The 22,236-nt window shown below is 41.6% G+C and overlaps 2 protein-coding genes across 2 annotated transcripts; both read right to left on the reverse strand.

Annotated features, from left to right (window-relative positions):
- Positions 1-530: 530 nt before the first annotated feature.
- On the reverse strand, positions 531-15,548 carry LOC142398572 (immunoglobulin lambda-1 light chain-like). The gene is made up of 6 exons (XM_075482623.1): positions 15,321-15,548; positions 14,915-15,228; positions 9,011-9,019; positions 4,284-4,320; positions 1,187-1,495; positions 531-1,063 (listed from the first exon to the last, which is right to left on the reverse strand). The coding sequence occupies exons 1-6, from the start codon at positions 15,361-15,363 to the stop codon at positions 777-779; spliced, it is 999 nt and encodes a 332-aa protein (XP_075338738.1). The 5' UTR covers positions 15,364-15,548; the 3' UTR covers positions 531-776.
- A 2,654-nt stretch (positions 15,549-18,202) lies between these two features.
- Positions 18,203-22,236, reverse strand: LOC142398748 (uncharacterized). The gene is made up of 3 exons (XM_075482890.1): positions 22,086-22,236; positions 18,880-19,188; positions 18,203-18,756 (listed from the first exon to the last, which is right to left on the reverse strand). Exons 1-3 carry the CDS (start codon positions 22,234-22,236, stop codon positions 18,449-18,451), a joined length of 768 nt encoding a protein of 255 aa, XP_075339005.1. The 3' UTR covers positions 18,203-18,448.

The following is a 22,236-nucleotide window of genomic DNA, read 5'->3' on the forward strand; positions in this document are numbered from 1 at the left end:
CCATAAAGTGTTTCATGATCATTTTTAGATAAACACAATAAACACATTTAAATGTCCCTGAATGGATTTACGGAGACGGATAAAGTCTCTAATGATTTTATAAATAAATGATTTTCTCAGCTCAGTGGATGGCTGTAACTGTCATTGTGTTATTAAGCTGAAAAGCCACAGCTAACGGTGTGGAGGCCGCAGAGCAGGAACCCACACAGCTGCAGCAAAGGCAGTCTGAGTGTCTGTCAGCAGGTTTTTCTGTCCTAATAACCACTGAGAACAGATTCATATCTGCTGCTGCACACACTCATCAACCCCCCTCTCTGCTGTTTGTCTTTTCTCTGCTTCCTGGAAACCTTTTTACCACTGAGCCCTCCACCCACACAGCTGAACGGAGCTCAGTCACTTATTCATTTATTCACAGGGTAAGAGAGGAATAAAGAGAGCAAATGAAATGAGAGGAAGAGACTTAACACCACAGTCAAAAGGCTCTCAACATACCTAACCTGTAAACAAGCAGAGAAACAAACAACAACAAGCTTATTTTCCACTTTATTGAGAATGTTGAAGTGAATAAATGTGAAGAAGCAAACACACTGTGCACATACAGAATATTAAAAAGAGAGAAATGTTGTTAAATGCTGAAACATCTACAAGGCAGCTGATAATTCAGCTTCATTTAGTTTCTCCCACACATCCTGAGTAAGGTTGGTGAACGCTGATCAAAGTGATGAACCAGATGAACGGATGAGATGTGATGGTGAGAAAAGGCCAGCAGAAAACAGTCAGTCAGCATGTGTGCAGCCGGTGGACGCTCCCTTGTTTCTGAGGATCATCAGCAGAGAGAGTCCACAGCAGCACACCAGACTCTTCACTATCAGCAGCGTGTACAGCAGGCACAGCAGCTTCACCCTCAGCTCAGACTGGAAGGAGGCTGACAGCTTCACAGGCTGAGGAGGAACCGAGCTCGCTGCTGGATCAGATGCTGGAGACGTTTCTTCTGGCAGATGTGCAGGAGCTGCTGCTGTTGGTGGTGGAGCTGCTGCTGTTGGTGGTGGAGTAGCAGGAACCTCTGAAAGAGAAAAGGTTTGGAGTTGCAGTGAGAAATGTCCGTCCTCTGCTCCTCTGCTCTCTCTGACAGCGTCTCCACATGAAGCTGAATCCCTGCTGAACACAGTCACCGAGCCTTGGTTACCTTGTTGTGTTTGGGCCTCCACTCGGCCCCCCTCGTGCTCCACGGAGCAGCTGTATTTATACGTGTGGAGAGAGTCGCTATCAACCGCTCTGATGGCGGCGGAGCGTCCCGACCGCTGGAAGTTAGTTTGCCATCCCTCAGCAGGGGGCAGCTCCTCCAGACCACCGTTCTTCTTCTGTCTTTTCCAGGAGAAGCGGACCAGAGGAGGAAACATGCCTGAGGCCAGACACAGCAGGGAGCTCCTCCCCTCCAGGTGGACTCTGGATGCTATCGGACACACGCTCACCACGGGCTTCACCACCTGCTCATCTGGAGTTGGACAGCAGCAACAAGCAGCACACACACACATTCACACAGTCAGCAGCAGCTTCCAAAGGGACATTTTTGTCCCCTTTTAAAACGACATAAAAACATCATATATTAATATATTTTTCCACTTTTTTTCATAAATCTTTTATTCCACTTCGGTTCTGATCATAACCACCAAGTTTTCAATTATTTTTCTCAAAATTAACCCTTTAGATGCCAATTTGAACTTTTTAGCCCAAATTTGAAGCCTTTAGGTGCCAGTATTTACATATATGTGTATAGATGTGTATATTTCAAATATGGAATGCAAAGTGGAATTATTGAGTAGGGGTAATTATGATCTGGGATATATCAATGATTAGCAACAACATTGCTTTTTAGGGATTTTTAGTTTTTTTGTTATGCCTGATTTAAAAAAAAAAAACTCCTTAATTTCTGAAAAGGGACATTTTTTCATAAATCTTTTCTTCCACTTCAGTTCTGATCATAACCACCAAGTTTTCAATTATTTTCCAAAAAATGAACCCTTTAAATACTAGTGTATATGAGCTAAACACCAATTTCTGTTAAAACACACACACACAAAAACTGCTGTATTTTCAATGTATGCAATGCAAAGTGAAATATTCTATGGGGGATTATTAGGTCTGGGATATGTCATTCATGAGCTACAACATCAGTTTTTACAGATTTTTAGTTTTTCTGCAGTGGCAGATTACAGAAACGGCTCAGGTGTGCCATAGTCTAATGCTGCATTCATTATAATGGATGTCTATGGGACCGAAGTGCAGAGCGAGCAGCAAACACCGTAACAGGCGCAGCTATCGCTAGGTGGCTGAACGCATTGATATGAAGGGAGGCAAAAATAGCGCCAAGAGATTGTGAGGTCTGACTTTTTCCTGGAGAATGATTTTGTGATGCAAATGTATTACTCTGTTGAACGCATATTGTTCTGAGAAGCAAAACGCTTTATTTTTTAAACCCCAGCCAACTAGCCGGACTACCTTCATCAACACCAAAACGAGGCTGGAACTCTGCTCACAGGACGCAGCAGGGGGTAAGAAGATGTTCAGAAATGATGCTGCTGATATGGGATGTTACACAGCTTCATGTCAAAAGAGGCGAACTATCCCTTTAATATCATCTATCTGTGTGGCCCTGTGATGAACTGGGGACCCACCCAGGGTGGCCCCCACCTCTGGCCCAGTGGCAGCTGGGATAGACTCCAGCCCCTCCACCCCTGAATAGGATGGAGCGGCTGTAGAAAATGGATGGAGGCAAATGTCCTTCTGACCAACATTTACTTTGGTCTCATCACCAGAAAACAGCAAATCAGATTTTTGGAAGGATTTTTCAGCCAGTTGAAACTTTTCTGAATAAAGACAAAAACAACAAAGAGTTCATGTGTGTAAAAGTCTCCGTAGATTTATAACCATCACATCTCTGACCACACCAATGATGATGTAATGATTTCATTTTAAAGGACATGTTTGACATGTGTTACACATTTACATCCAAATACTTTTCTTCTTTTTCTCAAACTTATTTCTTAATATGAAACTTTTCTTCTGATTTTTCCATTCTGTTCATCAGTCTTGAAACATACAAACAGAAGCGTTTGAGCTTTAATAAGTTGCCTTATATCGTCTGTCAGAATTGAACTTACTGACTAAAATATGCTCAAAATCTCCTTCAAACATGGTTTCATATTCAGTTATTTTCACTTCTTTTTTAGCTTCTTTTCCAAAACAATATTCAGTCTGAAAAAGATGAACATCTGAGCGAGTAACTGTTTCATGGACTTATTTTGAGTTGGAACTGATTTAAAACACAGAAGCACACAGATAGAAAACTGATATTTAACATCAAATCTCCTGTAATAAATATCAACCCAACAGAATCACTGAGATGATCAATAACTAAATATCTGTGACATCACTAACAGTTAAGTTCAGTTGTTCCTGAGATTTAAACAAATACAACTGAACTGTACAAACAGGTGCAACTTTAATCCCAAATGTGACAGAAAACATGTCGAACTTTAACTGGAGCGTTCTGCTTTAATGTTAAAGTCAAATACGGCCTTTAAGTCAGACTTCATATTCGCCTCCAACTACTTTGTAAAACAGATTTTCTCCTTTACTATTTAGATTTATATCAGAAAGGAAAAGAAGACCAAGTGAGTTTGAGCCGTTATATGTCCACCAATGTTTTCTCTGAAGGTTCATTAACAGCTATTTACTCCAGTTCAAACATGATGAATATCTGAATTTAACTTCAAAGTACGATAAACTGTCTGATCTGTAAATTCATCTTCAGCTTTTATTCTGTTTTACTTCAATTTAACATTTTTAAAAAGACTTCTTTAATTCACAGGATAAAAATGACTTCTAAATATTTGAACGATGAATAATTATCGTCTTCATCTTATTTCAAATGAAACATGTTTAAATGATCATTCTGAGTAAATATCAAATCACTTTTCTGTTTGAATCTCATCCTGTTTTTGAACAACAGATGTGACAGAATCCCTGAGACCATCAAATCCTAAATCTTTGGAACATCACTAATATTTGCAGAAATAAAGAATAAGTTTAGCTGTTCAGTGAGATTTCAACATGTTTTCAGAAATGATTGAGCTTTTCTTCTGGAACAATGGCTGCAGGATGAATTCTCTGCTAATGATGAACAAACTAACATGTAAAGCCTGAAGCAGCAGAAACTGACTTTAAACACATTTGAACTTCTACAATAAAACAACTGAAGGAAAAGAAATGTTTGTTCTTACCTGTTACAAACAGTTTAGTTCCAGAGCCAAAGATGAGGTAGTACCATCCTCCTCCACACAGTGAGTGAGAGTGATACAAAAACCTGTCTGCTGCTGAATGTGGCAGCTGAGCTGAACAGCCCAAATGATGAAGCAGTATCATATTTCAGCTCCATGATGTGTTTCTCTAATGTTCAGATCAACATGAGCGTCTCTTCTGCTCTCTTCTTTCAGCCTGGTGTTATTCTGAAATGTTCTTCCTTCTGCTCTGTGTGTGCATGTAAGCGCCTCTGCAGCAGCAACAGAAAGCAGCTGCAACAGGGGCACAGATTCTGCCTCAACTTCTCAATATGTCTGACAGGCACTGAGGCAAAAAATGGGAAGTGATCCATGTGATTTGGAGCTGGCCGCCAGCAAGACCCCAGCAGCAGGGAAAAGAAGTCCTTTAGAAGTCTGGACCGCGTTATTCAGTGAGGAAGTCGGCCAGTAGACCAGTGATACCATGTGATGGAGCAGCTCAGTGGAACCGCTGGGATGGTGGGTCATGCTCTCAGTCTTTCTAAGATGTTGGAGTTTTCCAAGCTGTCTTTGAAGGCAGATTACTGATTCCCTTCACCTCAGAGATTTTTCCCTGTGCGTTTCCAGCCTTCTGCTTCTGCCATCCTGAACTTCTTGGTGTTGTTGAAGTCGTATTTTGACTTCCCCGAGTTGGTTGGTGCGAGAGAATAAAATGACGGAGAGAACGGAGTACAAACTGCAGTTATTTATTACCAAGGATCCTTGGGGAACACGCAGTACAGAAAAAGTCTGCTCTCAAGCCAAGCGCCCTGTGTTCTGAAGCCGCGCTCCCTCGTGGTGTAGACTTATCCCGTTGTAACCCCACCCATGTGTGCTTATCTTTAGTCTTCACCTTTTTAATGCCTGACTCCTTATGTGTGTGTGCGTTGTCTCACCCCCCTCTCACCCTTGCCCTTAACGAACTTCTTCTTTCTGATGTCTACTCTCTCCAGACACCAGACTTTTCAACTCTTGCCCTTCCTTTTGTGTTACGTCTTCCCAGAGCTTCAGTCATTCAGAACACAGTGCACTTTTCCATTTCCTAATATATGATTGTTACAGAGTATATGTTTATAAGTAGCAATATAAGCAAGCATAGAAGTGCATTCAAAATAGAGTATAAGATATAAAAGTATAAAAGTATAAAAAGAACATGTTAAATTGTGACATCATTGTATTACAGTCTCACAATTCCCCCTCTCATGCTCTCATATGAAGCCCATTTCCTACCAGGACTAAGTACTAAAAAACAGGCAATAATTAGGAATTAAGATCTCCCGACTGATGTCAGGACAGCTGAGTCGCTGCCCTCTCTGCAGGAAACACTACCCTGATCCGCCCTCTGAGGACATCACCTGTTTCCTCCCAGCTTCTTACGCACTTATTTGTTTCTAAATTGTCCCCCCATGTGTCTCGGTACCTAACTTACCGCACTTACTCTAGCACTAGTTATGCTCTTAGCTGTTTGGTTTTGGAAGGAAATGCACTTCTGATTTCTTGTGACCTGAAGTTCTTTTGCCTACAGATGTGGAACACACTTATTGTAAGTCGCTTTGGATAAAAGCATCTGCAGAATGACCGTAATGTAATGTAATGTAATGTGATGTAATGTAATGTAATGTAATGTAATGTAATGTAATGAACATTCTGGATCTCTGAGATGTTGAGCAGAGACGGCCTCATGGTCTCAGACGTCGGCTACATCACAATCCTGGACCGAGCTTTGTTCGGCACGTGGACTCTTATGATGAACTCAAGCCATATGGAGTCTGTGCCAATGGGGCAGTGGATGGGTTTTCCAGGATGGTTATTTGGCTTCATGGAAGGCAAGGCAAGTTTATTTGTACAGCACAATTCAACTACAAGGCGATTCAAAGTGCTTTACAGAAACAGTAGAAATAAAAAGCACGATTTAGATTTTAAACAAAAAAGAAAGAAATAAGAACAATAGATAAAATCAGGAGTTAAAATGTGATTAAGTTTTGAGCTTTATTCAAACGCAGCTGAAAATAGGTGTGTCTTCAGCCTGGACTTAAACACACTGAGCGTTTCAGCTGATCTGAGGCTTTCTGGGAGTTTGTTCCAGACATGTGGAGCATAGAAGCTGAACACAGCTTCTCCATGTCTGGTTCTGACTCTGGGAACTGATAGAAGACCGGATCCAGATGAGCTGAGGGGTCTGGAAGGTTCATACTGGGTCAGGAGGTCACTGATGCATTCTGGTCCTGGACCATTCAGAGCTTTATAGAGCAGCATCAGAACTTTAAAGTCTATCCTCTGATGGACAGGCAGCCGGTGTAAAGACCTCAGAGCTGGACTGATGTGGTCCAGTTCTTTGGTCTCAGTGAGGACTCGAGCAGCAGAGTTCTGAATAAGCTGCATGTGTCTAACGGACTTTTTAGGTAGACCTGTAAAGATGCTGTTACAGTAATCAAGCCGACTGAAGATGAATGCATGGACTAGTTTTTCCAGGTCCTGCTGACACATCAGATCCTTTAACCTTGATATATTCTTAAGGTGATAGTAGGCTGACTTTGTTACTGCCTTAATGTGTTTTTCCAAATTTAGGTCTGAGGCCATCACGACACCCAGATTTCTGGCCTGGTTGGTAGTTTCTAGGTGTATAGATTGAAGTTCTGTGGTGACCTGTAATCGTTTCTCTTTGGCTCCAAAGACAATTACCTCTTTTTTTTTGTTTGTTTTGTTTTTGTTTAGCTGGAGAAAGTTGTGGCACGTCCAGTCATTAATCTCCTCAATGCATTTACCACGAGCCTGTACAGGGCCTCGGTCTCCTGGTGGCATAGAAATATATATCTGCATGTCATCTGCATGTTTAGGAGTATTTTGAGATTAAATTGGCGAAAATTAATACCAACGTATTCCGGGGTGTGTCCAATCAAAACGCTAGTTGAGCTGGATTCACCAATTGTGTTCTTCGGCGAATCTACGTCACTCAAGGAAGTAAACACTCTCGTGCTGGTGTTGGCTTGAAATCTCCGTGGAACAACTTTCAGGTAAGACTTCATAATGTTTCATAATGACAACACATTTTGACATGCGAGTATCATTTATTGTGTTTGCCATCTTTTTAATGCTACAGCTCGTTTTCTCTGCCATTGATGAGGGTGGGTGTGAGACAGCTAGTACGTAGGCTACAGAGTATGGACAAACAAGTCCATCATTGCCATTCAGTTTTAAGTCGACGGCAGTATGTTACAGTGTTCTCAAGTCTCACTCTTTTGGAGTGAGACTCACTAATTTTGACCCTTTCTCACTCTCTCACTCCACACTTAGTATTTCTCACTGAAAAAAATCATTAGAAAGCCCTATTTGCATTTGGGTTTTTTTTCCAAGCATTTCCATATAATAGGCGTCCCTGTATGGAATGTCCATGAGGAGAATGTTCCAAGCCAATGAGAAAACTATTACACAGTCGACCTATTAGCTTATAAGTGGATTTATTTCAAATATGCATCCAAAATCACACTCCCAACTGAGGCCAAAACTTGAGAGCCCTGGTATGTATATGAACTATTTACAGCTATTCTCTTTTACACATTTTCGTAGTTTTTACAGTTGCATAATTCTGTACACGGCAGGCTGTGCTTTCTGCACGTGCAGTTGCCTTTGACGCATTTTAGTGATTTGCACTGGCAGTGCATAAGTTCCAAGACGGACTTTAGCTGAATATGATGAAATTTGAGTGTTTTGTTCTTCCTGAACAATTTTTTGAACATATCATATAGCCGGGATAGCCTGAAAACCTCACATTTTTTAATAGTCTTTCTTCCACTACTGTCAAAAAGAAATGTTTGTAGCCTGGTGTGTCCTGAGGTGCATTTTTGAAAAGAAAATGTGTGTAGCTTCTATAGCAGTTCCGATGGTACATCGCCGCTGAGGCTACAAGATCTCTCCCTCAAATTTCAATTAGAAGCCTCTCATCCCTCCGACTCTCTGCTGCAATAAGCAGCTTTATTTGCTGTTAATGATTCACATTTGGACAGTTTTTCTTGTTCTTTTCCTATTGCACCCAGTAATGTACTGTTTTTTTCTTGCATATCAGGGAACCAACAGGGAGAAAATGAGATGCCCTCCTTGGCAGTATTGTACAGTACAGTACAGTACATTGTAGATTTTCGCGTAGGGCGTTCAAACTGCATGAACATGAATAGAACCTCAATTTTAGCAGTTGTCCAACAGCGATGTCCGCTGTCTATCCACCTTACGTCACCACGGCACAGGTGGATTGGCAGATGACATCGCTGTTGGACAACTGCTAGAATTGATATTTTTTGTTAAGCTCATAATTCAAATGTGTTTATGCACAGTTCTGATGCCCTCCGCGTGAATCTACAATGTACTGTAAATAGCCACAAAAATAAAGACAATGCATTGAATGAGAAGGTGTGTCCAAAGTTTTGGCCCATACTGTATTTGCAGAATTAACACATGTTAATATTTTTTAAAGCGACATCACACCATTTTTGGAATTATGCTGGGGGAATAGGAAAAAGGTAAAGCACAAGTTTTTAATTCGAGGGGTGGTGGAAAATGGGCACACTTAGTTCATGTCTATGGGAGCAAATTGGGGACCAGCAACAAGTCCCCCTCTGTGTAACTAACCCCTGATCTGTTTTTCATTGTTGTTTGAGGAATGATGGGGTCTCACATGTGCTGGGAGTGCTTATGATGTAGGCATTCTGTGTTCTTTTTTTTTACAAGACATTGGTTTCGAGATAATGTTTCTTTATAATAATGTTCATTTATTGTATCTTGGAAATTATCTGAATAAAAATCAATAACATTCAGCCCTGTCCGTGCCTTGCTTTATTCAGGGGTCACTTCTATTAAGTTGTGTGGCACCAGCCTGTCCTGGGTGTTTGGTCTTTAATATTTCACACATCACTGAAGGTTGCTGAGAAGAGGTTCAAGCAGGTATTTTGTGATTGCCAGTAATCAGTGTGGAAGCCCTGAACTTGAATGACCTACACCATTATTCACTTTGTAATGTCAATGTCTTGAGTTACTTGCTCAAATCCTATTGGGTACACAGACCTCATCTAATACAGGCGAAAAGGAAATCATACACTGGTTACAAACCTTCACTGTCCTTGGTTGCCTTCTCTTTCTTCTTCCGTGCTCTGTTAATGTGTGCCTCATTAGTGAAGAGCATGTAGCATTTGCGGTGGTATCCTATAGGCATAGGCCTATTAGCTGCCAATTCCTGGTCTTCTTCCAGATTTAAATCCTCTAGGGCATGTCTAGCCACTTCCCTCTCTCTGCAGGGTTGCAGGTTCAGCCATGAGTGGGCACACTGCAGGAACTTTGACCAACTTACATTGGAAAATGGTATGACAGGTGTTTTTTCCCCAGGCACTAAATGCATACAACGCTTCATTTTTCCACATTTTGCTACTGCTGGCATGCCCACGTGTACCTACCTACATGTTATGAATTCATGTTGTTACATTGTTTACGGGATAGGACCACCCACCATGTCAGACCAGGCATATAGTTCAGACCAGAACCCATTTAAAGGTAGGGTAGGAGATCCTGGATTTTGAGTCCAGCGAAGCTGCATTTTGAAAATACACAGGTAAAAAGTCCCAACCCTTTTCTTCACTTTTCCCCCGAAGGCACGCCTCTAGAGTACATGAACGCGCACGAGCACGAAGGTGCACGAGCGCTGTTCTGACAGCGAGCATCGGTCGTTGCCGTATTTAGTATTTAGTATTTAGTTTATGCTAACTATACGTTTAATAATGCTAGGTGCTAGCCAAGCTGGCTCTAGTTTAGCTTCCTGCCAAGCTTCGTTCACGGAGCAGGGTACGCGCACTGGGGGAAGGAGGGGGAGGGAGGAGCAGATTGCAGTTTGATAGACGCATCAGAATCCAATCATTGTGAACGGTCCGTTCAGTATGATTGGATACTGTTTTTCCTAGATTGTACGTTCTAGAGGCCACTAAAACTTTTCATATTTGTGTCAAAACTTTTAATTAATTGGTTGCAATGGGGGTGTGAAGAGTATTTCAAGCAATATGTAAAAAAATGTTCCAGAAAAAGATCCCCTACCCCGCCTTTAATGTATTGATAGAAAGACAAGCACACACAATTCCCTTGACAAAATGGAATTTATTTATTGTATTATCATGCTTTAAAAAAAAGAAAAAAGTTATTACGACTTTTTAACCATACAAAATTATCGGAAACACAAAGATGAGGCAACATCACTTTATCCAAGACTTTAAGTAGAGAAAAGACTGTTTTGACATTAATAACTAACATATTCCACATTATTGATAATATACCTTATCCAAAACATGCCACTCCAGTTGCAATTTCCCCTGGAGAGAAGAGTATTGTCATTATACTCTTATAATCTCTCGGGTATTGCCGAGGTTCAGCGAGAATGAATTGTCTCGACAGCGACACCCGAGGTTTTTTACGTGTTGTTGTCATGGAAACGCACGGTTGCCCTACATATTCGCCCGATCAAAAAAGAGAGACTTTACAACGATATTTTGGCCAAATGTGCGCGAAACAAGGGTGTAAACAAAGCAAATACAGTTTGACGGATTTTTATAATGCCATCCTTAAAAAATGGGTTTCACTCGTGGACGGTAATTATGAAATTCACAATTCAGCGGTCCAGCCCACCACCTATGTGGGGAGAGATGTGAAACCTGTGCGTATCTGTCCAAAGCGATGCTCTGTTCAACGAGCGTTCAGGGCGACTGCTTGTCAGAGGGCGCGCTGATTGGTTTATTCAGCAAAATAAGCCAATAACGTTCGGTGTGGGATGGCTTCGATTTACTCTCTGACAGCCACCTAAGTTACCACTCAAAACTGTGCATCCTGCCAAATGGCAGAGGGTGAATCCTCGAGTAAAAAACTAAAATATAAGACTCATTTTACAGCAGAATATACTAAAGTGTATCCATGTCTAGAGAAGGTGAAGAATGATGACAGCGTGGCGAGGTGCACTGTATGCAGCAGTGACTTCAGTGTTGCCCACAGCGGACTTAATGTAAAACATGTGGAGGTAGGCTGAACGCGCCATCATCTGCATTTTATTTCTGTTGGGTCGATAAGCATCTCCCTGAAATGAGTTTTTGGAACTTGGGATGTCTGCCTTTTTCAAACACTGAAGGACTCAGATCATTTCACCGGTGACTTCTTGGATAAGCAGCTGCTTCTTTTTACCTGTTTAAACAGCAGTGAGGTGTGTATGTGTGTATTTAAAGGAGAGAAAATACTGTATGATCAGGATATGCTTTTGGATACAGAATATGTCGTTTTGAACACGTCTCTTTGCTCGCCTTTCAGGAAGAACTCCAAAATGTTGCTCACTGATGGAACACCCACATCATTCAGAGCAGAAAGGCGTTTGCTGCTCGTGGCAACAATTGTTGTGATGAGACAGTGTTCTCATTATCATCTCATATTATTATTCGGGTGTCCTGATGAGGGCAGATGAGGAACAGGTGTGATGGCAGGAGCAATCCAGACTCCATCCAAGACTCCCAGGAATAATGCTCAGCCGAAGACTCAGAAAACCAAAATAAAAACAACAGCCAAGCATGATCGCAACACAAGGTGGTTAAATTTAGATATGAAGAAAGACTTGATGACCGTTAGAACATTCTGTTGTGATCAAAGAAAAATGAAACCTCCCCTTTTCTTAGATGAACACACAGAGTGTGTTGGAGACTGTAAAGGAAAATTAATTCTTATATGCATAGTACTGAGTGTTACTGTGTATAACCTGTAATAACCTCCTGCAAAGATACCAACCCGTTTTTCTCTTTTCCTTCCTGGGAGTATCGTGTGCTCATTATATGATAAACTGCATTTTAAGGAGGATAGGTAGGGAAGATGGTACTTGCAGCTGTGTGTGTAACCCTTGAGTTTGGGAGGAAAAGTAGATGAGAACGCTCAACTATATCAAAGGAGAGATGATGCAACAATCTGCATTATTACTCGGGCTGGGCGAGTTAACTCGTTATTATCGAGTTAACTCGTTAATTATTTAACAGACAAATATTTTATCGCAACGTGACAAGGGAATGGTGAGATCAGGGAAATAAATCAAACTGAAAGGGGGGGGGCGGTCGGTGGCTTAGTGGGTTGAGCAGGCGCCCCATGTACAGAGGCTACAGTCCTCGCTGCAGCTGGCCCCGGTTCGACTCCCGCACCGAGCGGCCCTGTGCTGCATGTCTTTCCCCTCTCTCTGTCCCCTGCTTCCTGTCTCTCTCCAACTGTCCTCTCATTAAAGGCATAAAAAACACCAAAAAATACTTAAAAAAAAAAAAACTGAAAGGGGAGCATGGAAACTAGATAGTGAACTGAGAGTGATGGGTTATGGGAAGTGAGGGGAAAAACAATGGCAAGACTAAAAACAAGAACTCAAAAACCAAGACATGAAACCTAAAACATGATAAAACAACAAACTAAAAACATGGGGAAAACCCCCTTGCCATGACAGAGCCCCCCCTCAAGGGATGGATTCCAGACATCCCAAAAAGAGGGTGGAAGGGAGGGGCTCGAGACTGCGGGTCTGCGGCCCTCCGGACTCTCTGGGCTCTGGCGCTAGCTCTGCTAGCTCCCTGGACTCTAGCTCTGCTAGCTCTGCTAGCTCCCTGGACTCTAGCTCTGCTAGCTCCCTGGACTCTAGCTCTGCTAGCTCTGCTGGCTCTGCTAGCTCTGCTGGCTCCCTGGACTCTAGCTCTGCTAGTCTGCTAGCTCTGCTAGCTCTGCTAGCTCCCTGGACTCTAGCTCTGCTAGCTCCCTGGACTCTAGCTCTGCTAGCTCTGCTGGCTCTGCTAGCTCTGCTGGCTCCCTGGACTCTAGCTCTGCTAGCTCTGCTAGCTCTGCTTGCTCCCTGGACTTGGAGTCTTGGACTGTGGTGTTGGAGAGGTGAGGGGGGGATCTGTACAGCGCTACTACCTTTTCAGGCTCCATGCCGAACATGTCCAGTAACGCAGCGCGCTGCACACTCCTGACCTCTGCCCAGATGGGTGACACACCTGGCATATTCTGGAGGACCTGCTTCTGTAAAAAGGAGTCCATAAGGTCATTAGCAGCATCCAGTTTTTGCCAGCAGGTGCTGCTCGGTCCCGACCAGCTCCCAGAATGCCGCCGCGTCCATCGTTGGTGATTTCTTTCTGTCAGGGGTGGGTGGGTTTGGCAGGACACGGATGCGGACTCCAGAGGTGAGAAAGAAAACTTGGTTTATTTATAAAACAACAAAGGTTAAAACAAGGCGCGGCTGAGCCGGATATCAAAACTAAACTGTGGAAAATAAAACATGAATATCACTGTGACAAGAAAATAAAACAAAACAAAAGACTTAACATGACATGGAAAAAACACTTATCTCGGCGTGGCTTGACGTGATAAGGGAATGGTGAGATCGGGGAAACTAAATGGTGAACTGAGAGTGATGGGTGAGTGAGTGCAGCTGGGGACGGATGGACAGGTGAAGGGAATGAACTGATGATCAGGCATGGGAAGTGAGGGGAAAACAATGGCAAGACTAAAAACAAGAACTCAAAAACCAAGACATGAAGCCTAAACCATGATACAACATAAAACTAAAAACATGGGGAAACCCCATGGCCGTGACAGTTTGCCAGATATTTGCCACATAGCTGTGAAAGCTGCCTATACTCAACATGTAGAGATATAAAACTATGGAGCTGACGGATGGAAAAGTCACATGAAATCACTTAAAGATGTTATTTCAGCGTCAGGGGAAGAGAATCAGCTGACTGGTCCCAATGATACTATCAGCACATCATGAATGTCCTTGTGTAGATGCTTTGAGAAGCGTGTTGACCATGATGCCCTCACTGTGCACGTGTCCTGTTTCTGAGCTGGAATATGGTGCAAAGACCTCACATCAATGCAGGGAGCTTTCCTGCTCCTGTCTCAGTCTCAGTGCACTCTGGGTTCATCCTCTGGGAGCAGGAACATCCACAGCAAACTGATGGAAATCTTTCCTGATAAGCTGCTGCTGGAAGGACAAAATCCTGATCTGAGATCAGTCCCAGATCTGTCTCTGAGAATGGAATAAAGTGAAATGATGTGGTGAAATCTGCTGGAAGCTGTTCAACAACAAGTGCTGCTGGAAGTGTTTTCATGAAGAGCTCAATAACATTTCACAGGAGGAACGGACTTTATTCCAGCAGCAGCTCAAAGCAGCAGATTCATATTTATCTGGACATGTGAATGAAAACATTCAGGATTAAATAAACCTCTTTAAAATGTCTCGCTTTTATTTATGCTGCATTGAAGTTTCATTTGGATCATTTTCCACTCCAAAGCTTTGAAATCTGCACAGTTTTTATCTTTGAACCTTCAGAAAAATTCTCTTAATAAGCAGAAAAAGTTGAATGAAAGTTGAAATAAATAAAGACAGCAGTGAAGAAGAAGCTCCCTCAGCTCAGTGTGTTTGGGACTCTGTCTGAGATGGAGGTGAAATATGTGAACCTGGGCTGTGGTTTACTGCTCTCTTCATGTCACAAACACTGTTTGCCATCTGTTCATCTGAAGGTTTTTGTACAGGCTGCAGGGATCATTTCTCACTGTGGGACCTTATCACAGCTGCAGTAGTAGGTGGCTGAATGATCGAGTTTAACTTTCTGTATCTGCAACTCACAGCCGTTCTGTTTATTCACAGCTGAGAAATCATTTTCCTGAGGATGACCAAAACCTTTATTAACATGACCACTATTTTTGTTAATCCAAATAATCAGTCTGAATGTTTCTGTTTCTTTCTTCTGGTACCAGTATACATAATCATAATCACACTGGTCAGTTTGTCCACAGCTGAAGGAGACACTTTGACCAACTCTCCTGGTCAGCGTTAACTGGTCCTGACTCAGCTCTGCTGCCATGGCAACCAGCGCTGCAGAGACACAGACAGACAGACGAAGGTCAGTGGGACGGCGTTTGTTCCAGGTGGAGTTTGCTGGCTCCTGATTGGCTGGAAACACTCACCTGAACACAGACAGCACAGAGCAGCGGCTGGGAGGAAAAGCATTTTGTGCAGCGGTGTTTCCTCTGGTGAACCTGGGGAGAAGTGGCGCTCTGAGGCAGCTGAGGCCAAACAAGGACGAGCTGTGAGATCAGAGCAGGGCCACGTGCTTTCTGACAGCTCCTCAGAGCTCCCATCAGCCCCTGCTGTGGGCCCACAGATAAGACCGCTGCTGCTGACTGACAGCTCAGCCCAAGCTGCTGTGTGCTTTGTGGTCTGGATTTGAATCTGACAGCAGATGAAAAAATGGGGTCACATGATGCAGAAAGACTAAAAAACATTCATGTTCCCACAGACACATTCAGCTCGGTGGTGAATTTAGTAACACGCTGTGTTATCTGTTGCATCTGTAAGCAGCTGTGAACAGAAACAGCACGGCTGTTATTACTGTGTTATGCTGATGCATGGAAGCAGCTGAATGATTGTGCTGTAAACACTGAGAACAGCCTGCAGATGTGGCTGTTGGGCTGCTTTTGCTTCACAGTCGGTGCAGACAACATGCAGCAGCTTGAAAGATAAATGTGAAATCACACAGAGTTCAGGAGGTGCAGGTCACATCTTCTGTCAGGTTTGAGGAAAATAGTGATGCTTTAACTTCCCCAGAATACATCATCAAATAATAAAGAAGCCGTCATCAAAGTTGGAGGTAATTATTTCATTTAGAACATTTAGAATGTGTCAGATTTTCAGGAGAAGATATTTAGATTTCATCAAGCTTCAAAATGTGTAATAATTAGGTCATAACAAGAATGTGCCACCAAGCTGGTAAAAAAGTACGCCTCCGTCATTATACCACAGTGTAGCGTTACCTGATAATGTAAAAGGATTTTTTTTTTCGAACTTTTTATTTTCCATTAACCATTTTCTACAAACATACACAATTCACTCTTTGTCCCGTTTCACATTTGACATCTTATTACTTTCACATTTACACAGACCCTTTTAAACACTTTAACCTTCCGTAAATATTCCCGACTGACTATTCCAACTAACACAAGTCCTTGATATAGGCAAAAGTAAACAAGAATATATTTCTCACAAATATCCATTAACTCACTCAGAGATTGTGGTTATCTTTAACATCTATGACCATGTAAATCCGCATTAATTACAGTGTAAGGAACAACAGTGAACATCGGAAAACTAAAAACTAAGGTAATAAAAATACATAACACCAACTAAACTCAAGGAAAAAAATAAAAAAATAAAAAAAAGAATAAAAATAAGAAAAAAAAAAAGAATATATAAGGATTTACCAGAAGTTCTCACTGTCTCAATAAACCTTATTTAACCTCGTATGTAGGGCACCACCTTCAAAGAAGGAAATTCTGGTATGTTAAGATAATATTTCAGTTAATATTCAGTCTCACATCTCGCTACTTTCATAAATTCTTGTTTGGTTGGACAGACATTACGTAAAGAAAGCATACAACACAACCTGTGGTTACACATATATATAGATATATGAACTATTTATTAAAACGATATGACCAAAGACATGAACCTTAAAACAAACAGGAGATGCGTTGAATATGGGTGATTATATACAACACTTAGTGAATGGAAAATAAAATAGGGGGGGGGGGGGGGGGGTCCTTTGGTTGTGGATGACTTTCATGGACTTTGCAGTTAGCTGGACGGTCGCTTCTTTTCCACCAGGAAACAGGAACTGGCTGTTATCGAGGACTTCACCGCACAGAATGACCAAAAAACTATGTGATAACGTGCAGCAGCGGAGGTTAAAAACGTGCGATTTAAAAAGAACATGGATGGTGATGGAGGAACAAAAACACAGAAAACGTGTATCTTTAGACTACTTCATTCTGTTTCTATCTTTGTTCATCTGTACAGTTATGACATATGAATAGCGAACCCAACAATGTTATTTTCCTGTGTTAACAATGGAGTACAAAAAGATACAGAAGGGACATCGTTTAACAGTTGCATTACTGCATATAACTGTCCAGTTTACTGACTCCGTTTGGATTTAACTGTTCAACACTACAGACCACTAGGGGGCAGTGTGGTTCCATAGGCGGGTTAGTCATTTTTCCAACAGGGTTATTTCAAGCTTTCATAGGCCGAAGTTTGTTGTAAATGAGGCGATTTCCGTCTCTTCCTTTGTGTAGACTTCCCACATCTGGTCCTGACCCAGAAAAACATCCCCACAGGAATGCTTGCATCTTCCAAAGGTTTAAGGTATATTAATTCCACACTGGAGCGTGCTACAAATGAATTTATCCATCTCATGAACCCACTGAGATAGCTTTCTCCAGTTGCTTATTCTAGTCTCAGTTTCTCAAATACAATAAAAATCCATAAAGTGTTTCATGATCATTTTTAGATAAACACAATAAACACATTTAAATGTCCCTGAATGGATTAATGGTGACGGATAAAGTCTCAAATGATTTTATAAATAAATGATTTTCTCAGCTCAGTGGATGGCTGTAACTGTCATTGTGTTATTAAGGTGAAAAGCCACAGCTAACGGTGTGGAGGCCGCAGAGCAGGAACCCACACAGCTGCAGCAAAGGCAGTCTGAGTGTCTGTCAGCAGGTTTTTCTGTCCTAATAAGCACTGAGAACAGATTCATATCTGCTGCTGCACACACTCATCAACCCCCCTCTCTGCTGTTTGTCTTTTCTCTGCTTCCTGGAAACCTTTTTACCACTGAGCCCTCACCCACACAGCTGAACGGAGCTCAGTCACTTATTCATTTATTCACAGGGTAAGAGAGGAATAAAGAGAGCAAATGAAATGAGAGGAAGAGACTTAACACCACAGTCAAAAGGCTGTCAACATACCTAACCTGTAAACAAGCAGAGAAACAAACAACAACAAGCTTATTTTCCACTTTATTGAGAATGTTGAAGTGAATAAATGTGAAGAAGCAAACACACTGTGCACATACAGAATATTAAAAAGAGAGAAATGTTGTTAAATGCTGAAACATCTACAAGGCAGCTGATAATTCAGCTTCATTTAGTTTCTCCCACACATCCTGAGTAAGGTTGGTGAACGCTGATCAAAGTGATGAACCAGATGAACGGATGAGATGTGATGGTGAGAAAAGGCCAGCAGAAAACAGTCAGTCAGCATGTGTGCAGCCGGTGGACGCTCCCTTGTTTCTGAGGATCATCAGCAGAGAGAGTCCACAGCAGCACACCAGACTCTTCACTATCAGCAGCGTGTACAGCAGCCACAGCAGCTTCACCCTCAGCTCAGACTGGAAGGAGGCTGACAGCTTCACAGGCTGAGGAGGAACCGAGGTCGCTGCTGGATCAGATGCTGGAGACGTTTCTTCTGGCAGATGTGCAGGAGCTGCTGCTGTTGGTGGTGGAGCTGCTGCTGTTGGTGGTGGAGCTGCTGCTGTTGGTGGTGGAGTAGCAGGAACCTCTGAAAGAGAAAAGGTTTGGAGTTGCAGTGAGAAATGTCCGTCCTCTGCTCCTCTGCTCTCTTTGACAGCGTCTCCACATGAAGCTGAATCCCTGCTGAACACAGTCACCGAGCCTTGGTTACCTTGTTGTGTTTGGGCCTCCACTCGGCCCCCCTCGTGCTCCACGGAGCAGCTGTATTTATACGTGTGGAGAGAGTCGCTATCAACCGCTCTGATGGCGGCGGAGCGTCCCGACCGCTGGAAGTTTGTTTGCCATCCCTCAGCAGGGGGCAGCTCCTCCAGACCACCGTTCTTCTTCTGTCTTTTCCAGGAGAAGCGGACCAGAGGAGGAAACATGCCTGAGGCCAGACACAGCAGGGAGCTCCTCCCCTCCAGGTGGACTCTGGATGCTATCGGACACACGCTCACCACGGGCTTCACCACCTGCTCATCTGGAGTTGGACAGCAGCAACAAGCAGCACACACACACATTCACACAGTCAGCAGCAGCTTCCAAAGGGACATTTTTGTCCCCTTTTAAAACGACATAAAAACATCATATATTAATATTTTTTTCCACTTTTTTTCATAAATCTTTTATTCCACTTCAGTTCTGATCATAATTACCAAGTTTTCAATAATTTTTTTCAAAATTAACCCTTTAGATGCCATTTTGAACTTTTTAGCCCAAATTTTAAGCCTTTAGGTGCCAGTATTTACATATATGTGTATAGATGTGTATATTTCAAATATGGAATGCAAAGTGGAATTATTGAGTAGGGGTAATTATGGTCTGGGATATGTCAATGATTAGCAACAACATTGATTTTTAGGGATTTTTAGTTTTTTTGTTATGCCTGATTTAAAAAAAAAAAAAACTCCTTAATTTCTGAAAAGGGACATTTTTTCATAAATCTTTTCTTCCACTTCAGTTCTGATCATAACCACCAAGTTTTCAATTATTTTCCAAAAAAAATAACCCTTTAAATACTAGTGTATATGAGGTCAACACCAATTTCTGTTAAAACACACACACAAAAACTGCTGTATTTTCAATGTATGCATTGCAAAGTGAAATATTCTATGGGGGATTATTAGGTCTGGGATATGTCATTGATGAGCTACAACATCAGTTTTTACAGAGTTTTAGTTTTTCTGCAGTGGCAGATTACAGAAACGGCTCAGGTGTGCCATAGTCTAATGCTGTATTCATTATAATGGATGTCTATGGGAGCCGTTTCTGTAATATATAAACCAGTATTTAAAGGGTTACATTTTAGAAAATAATTGAAAACTTGGTAGTGATGATCAGAACTGAAGTGGAATAAAAGATCTATGGGACCAAAGTGCAGACCGAGCAGCAAACACCGTAACAGGCGCGGCTATCGCTAGGTGGCTGAACGCATTGATATGAAGGGAGGCAAAAATAGCGCCAAGCGATTGTGAGGTCTGACTTTTTCCTGGAGAACGATTTTATGATGCAAATGTATTACTCTGTTGAACGCATATTGTTCTGAGAAGCAAAACGCTTTATTTTTTAAACCCCAGCCAACTAGCCGGACTACCTTCATCAGCACCAAAACGAGGCTGGAACTCTGCTCACAGGACGCAGCAGGGGGTAAGAAGATGTTCAGAAATGATGTTGCTGATATGGGATGTCACACAGCTTCATGTAGAAAGAGGCAAACTATCCCTTTAATATCATCTATCTGTGTGGCCCTGTGATGAACTGGGGACCCACCCAGGGTGGCCCCCACCTCTGGCCCAGTGGCAGCTGGGATAGACTCCAGCCCCTCCACCCCTGAATAGGATGGAGCGGCTGTAGAAAATGGATGGAGGCAAATGTCCTTCTGACCAACATTTACTTTGGTCTCATCACCAGAAAACAGCAAATCAGATTTTTGGAAGGATTTTTCAGCCAGTTGAAACTTTTCTGAATAAAGACAAAAACAACAAAGAGTTCATGTGTGTAAAAGTCTCCGTAGATTTATAACCATCACATCTCTGACCACACTAATGATGATGTAATGATTTCATTTTAAAGGACATGTTTGACATGTGTTACTCATTTACATCCAAATACTTTTCTTCTTTTTCTCAAACTTATTTCTTAATATGAAACGTTTCTTCTGATTTTTCCATTCTGTTCATCAGTCTTGAAACATACAAACAGAAGCGTTTGAGCTTTAATAAGTTGCCTCATATCGTCTGTCAGAATTGAACTTACTGACTAAAATATGCTCAAAATCTCCTTCAAACATGGTTTCATATTCAGTTATTTTCACTTCTTTTTTAGCTTCTTTTCCAAAACAATATTCAGTCTGAAAAAGATGAACATCTGAGCGAGTAACTGTTTCATGGACTTATTTTGAGTTGGAACTGATTTAAAACACAGAAGCACACAGATAGAAAACTAATATTTAACATCAAATCTCCTGTAATAAATATCAACCCAACAGAATCACTGAGATGATCAATAACTAAATATCTGTGACATCACTAACAGTTAAGTTCAGTTGTTCCTGAGATTTAAACAAATACAACTGAACTGTACAAACAGGTGCAACTTTAATCCCAAATGTGACAGAAAACATGTCGAACTTTAACTGGAGCGTTCTGCTTTAATGTTAAAGTCAAATACGGCCTTTAAGTCAGACTTCATATTCGCCTCCAACTACTTTGTAAAACAGATTTTCTCCTTTACTATTTAGATTTATATCAGAAAGGAAAAGAAGACGGAGTGAGTTTGAGCCGTTATATGTCCACCAATGTTTTCTCTGAAGGTTCATTAACAGCTGTTTACTCCAGTTCAAACATGATGAATATCTGAATTTAACTTCAAAGTACGATAAACTGTCTGATCTGTAAATTCATCTTCAGCTTTTATTCTGTTTTACTTCAATTTAACATTTTTAAAAAGACTTCTTTAATTCACAGGATAAAAATGACTTCTAAATATTTGAACGATGAATAATTATCGTCTTCATCTTATTTCAAATGAAACATGTTTAAATGATCATTCTGAGTAAATATCAAATCACTTTTCTGTTTGAATCTCATCCTGTTTTTGAACAACAGATGTGACAGAATCCCTGAGACCATCAAATCCTAAATCTTTGGAACATCACTAATATTTGCAGAAATAAAGAATAAGTTTAGCTGTTCAGTGAGATTTCAACATGTTTTCAGAAATGATTGAGCTTTTCTTCTGGAACAATGGCTGCAGGATGAATTCTCTGCTAATGATGAACAAACTAACATGTAAAGCCTGAAGCAGCAGAAACTGACTTTAAACACATTTGAACTTCTACAATAAAACAACTGAAGGAAAAGAAATGTTTGTTCTTACCTGTTACAAACAGTTTAGTTCCAGAGCCAAAGATGAGGTACCATCTTCCCCACACAGTGAGTGAGAGTGATACAAAAACCTGTCTGCTGCTGAATGTGGCAGCTGAGCTGAACAGCCCAAATGATGAAGCAGTATCATATTTCAGCTCCAT

Source organism: Odontesthes bonariensis, chromosome 14 (genome assembly GCF_027942865.1).
Source record: "Odontesthes bonariensis isolate fOdoBon6 chromosome 14, fOdoBon6.hap1, whole genome shotgun sequence".
In the NCBI taxonomy this organism is placed as follows: Eukaryota; Metazoa; Chordata; class Actinopteri; order Atheriniformes; family Atherinopsidae; genus Odontesthes; species Odontesthes bonariensis.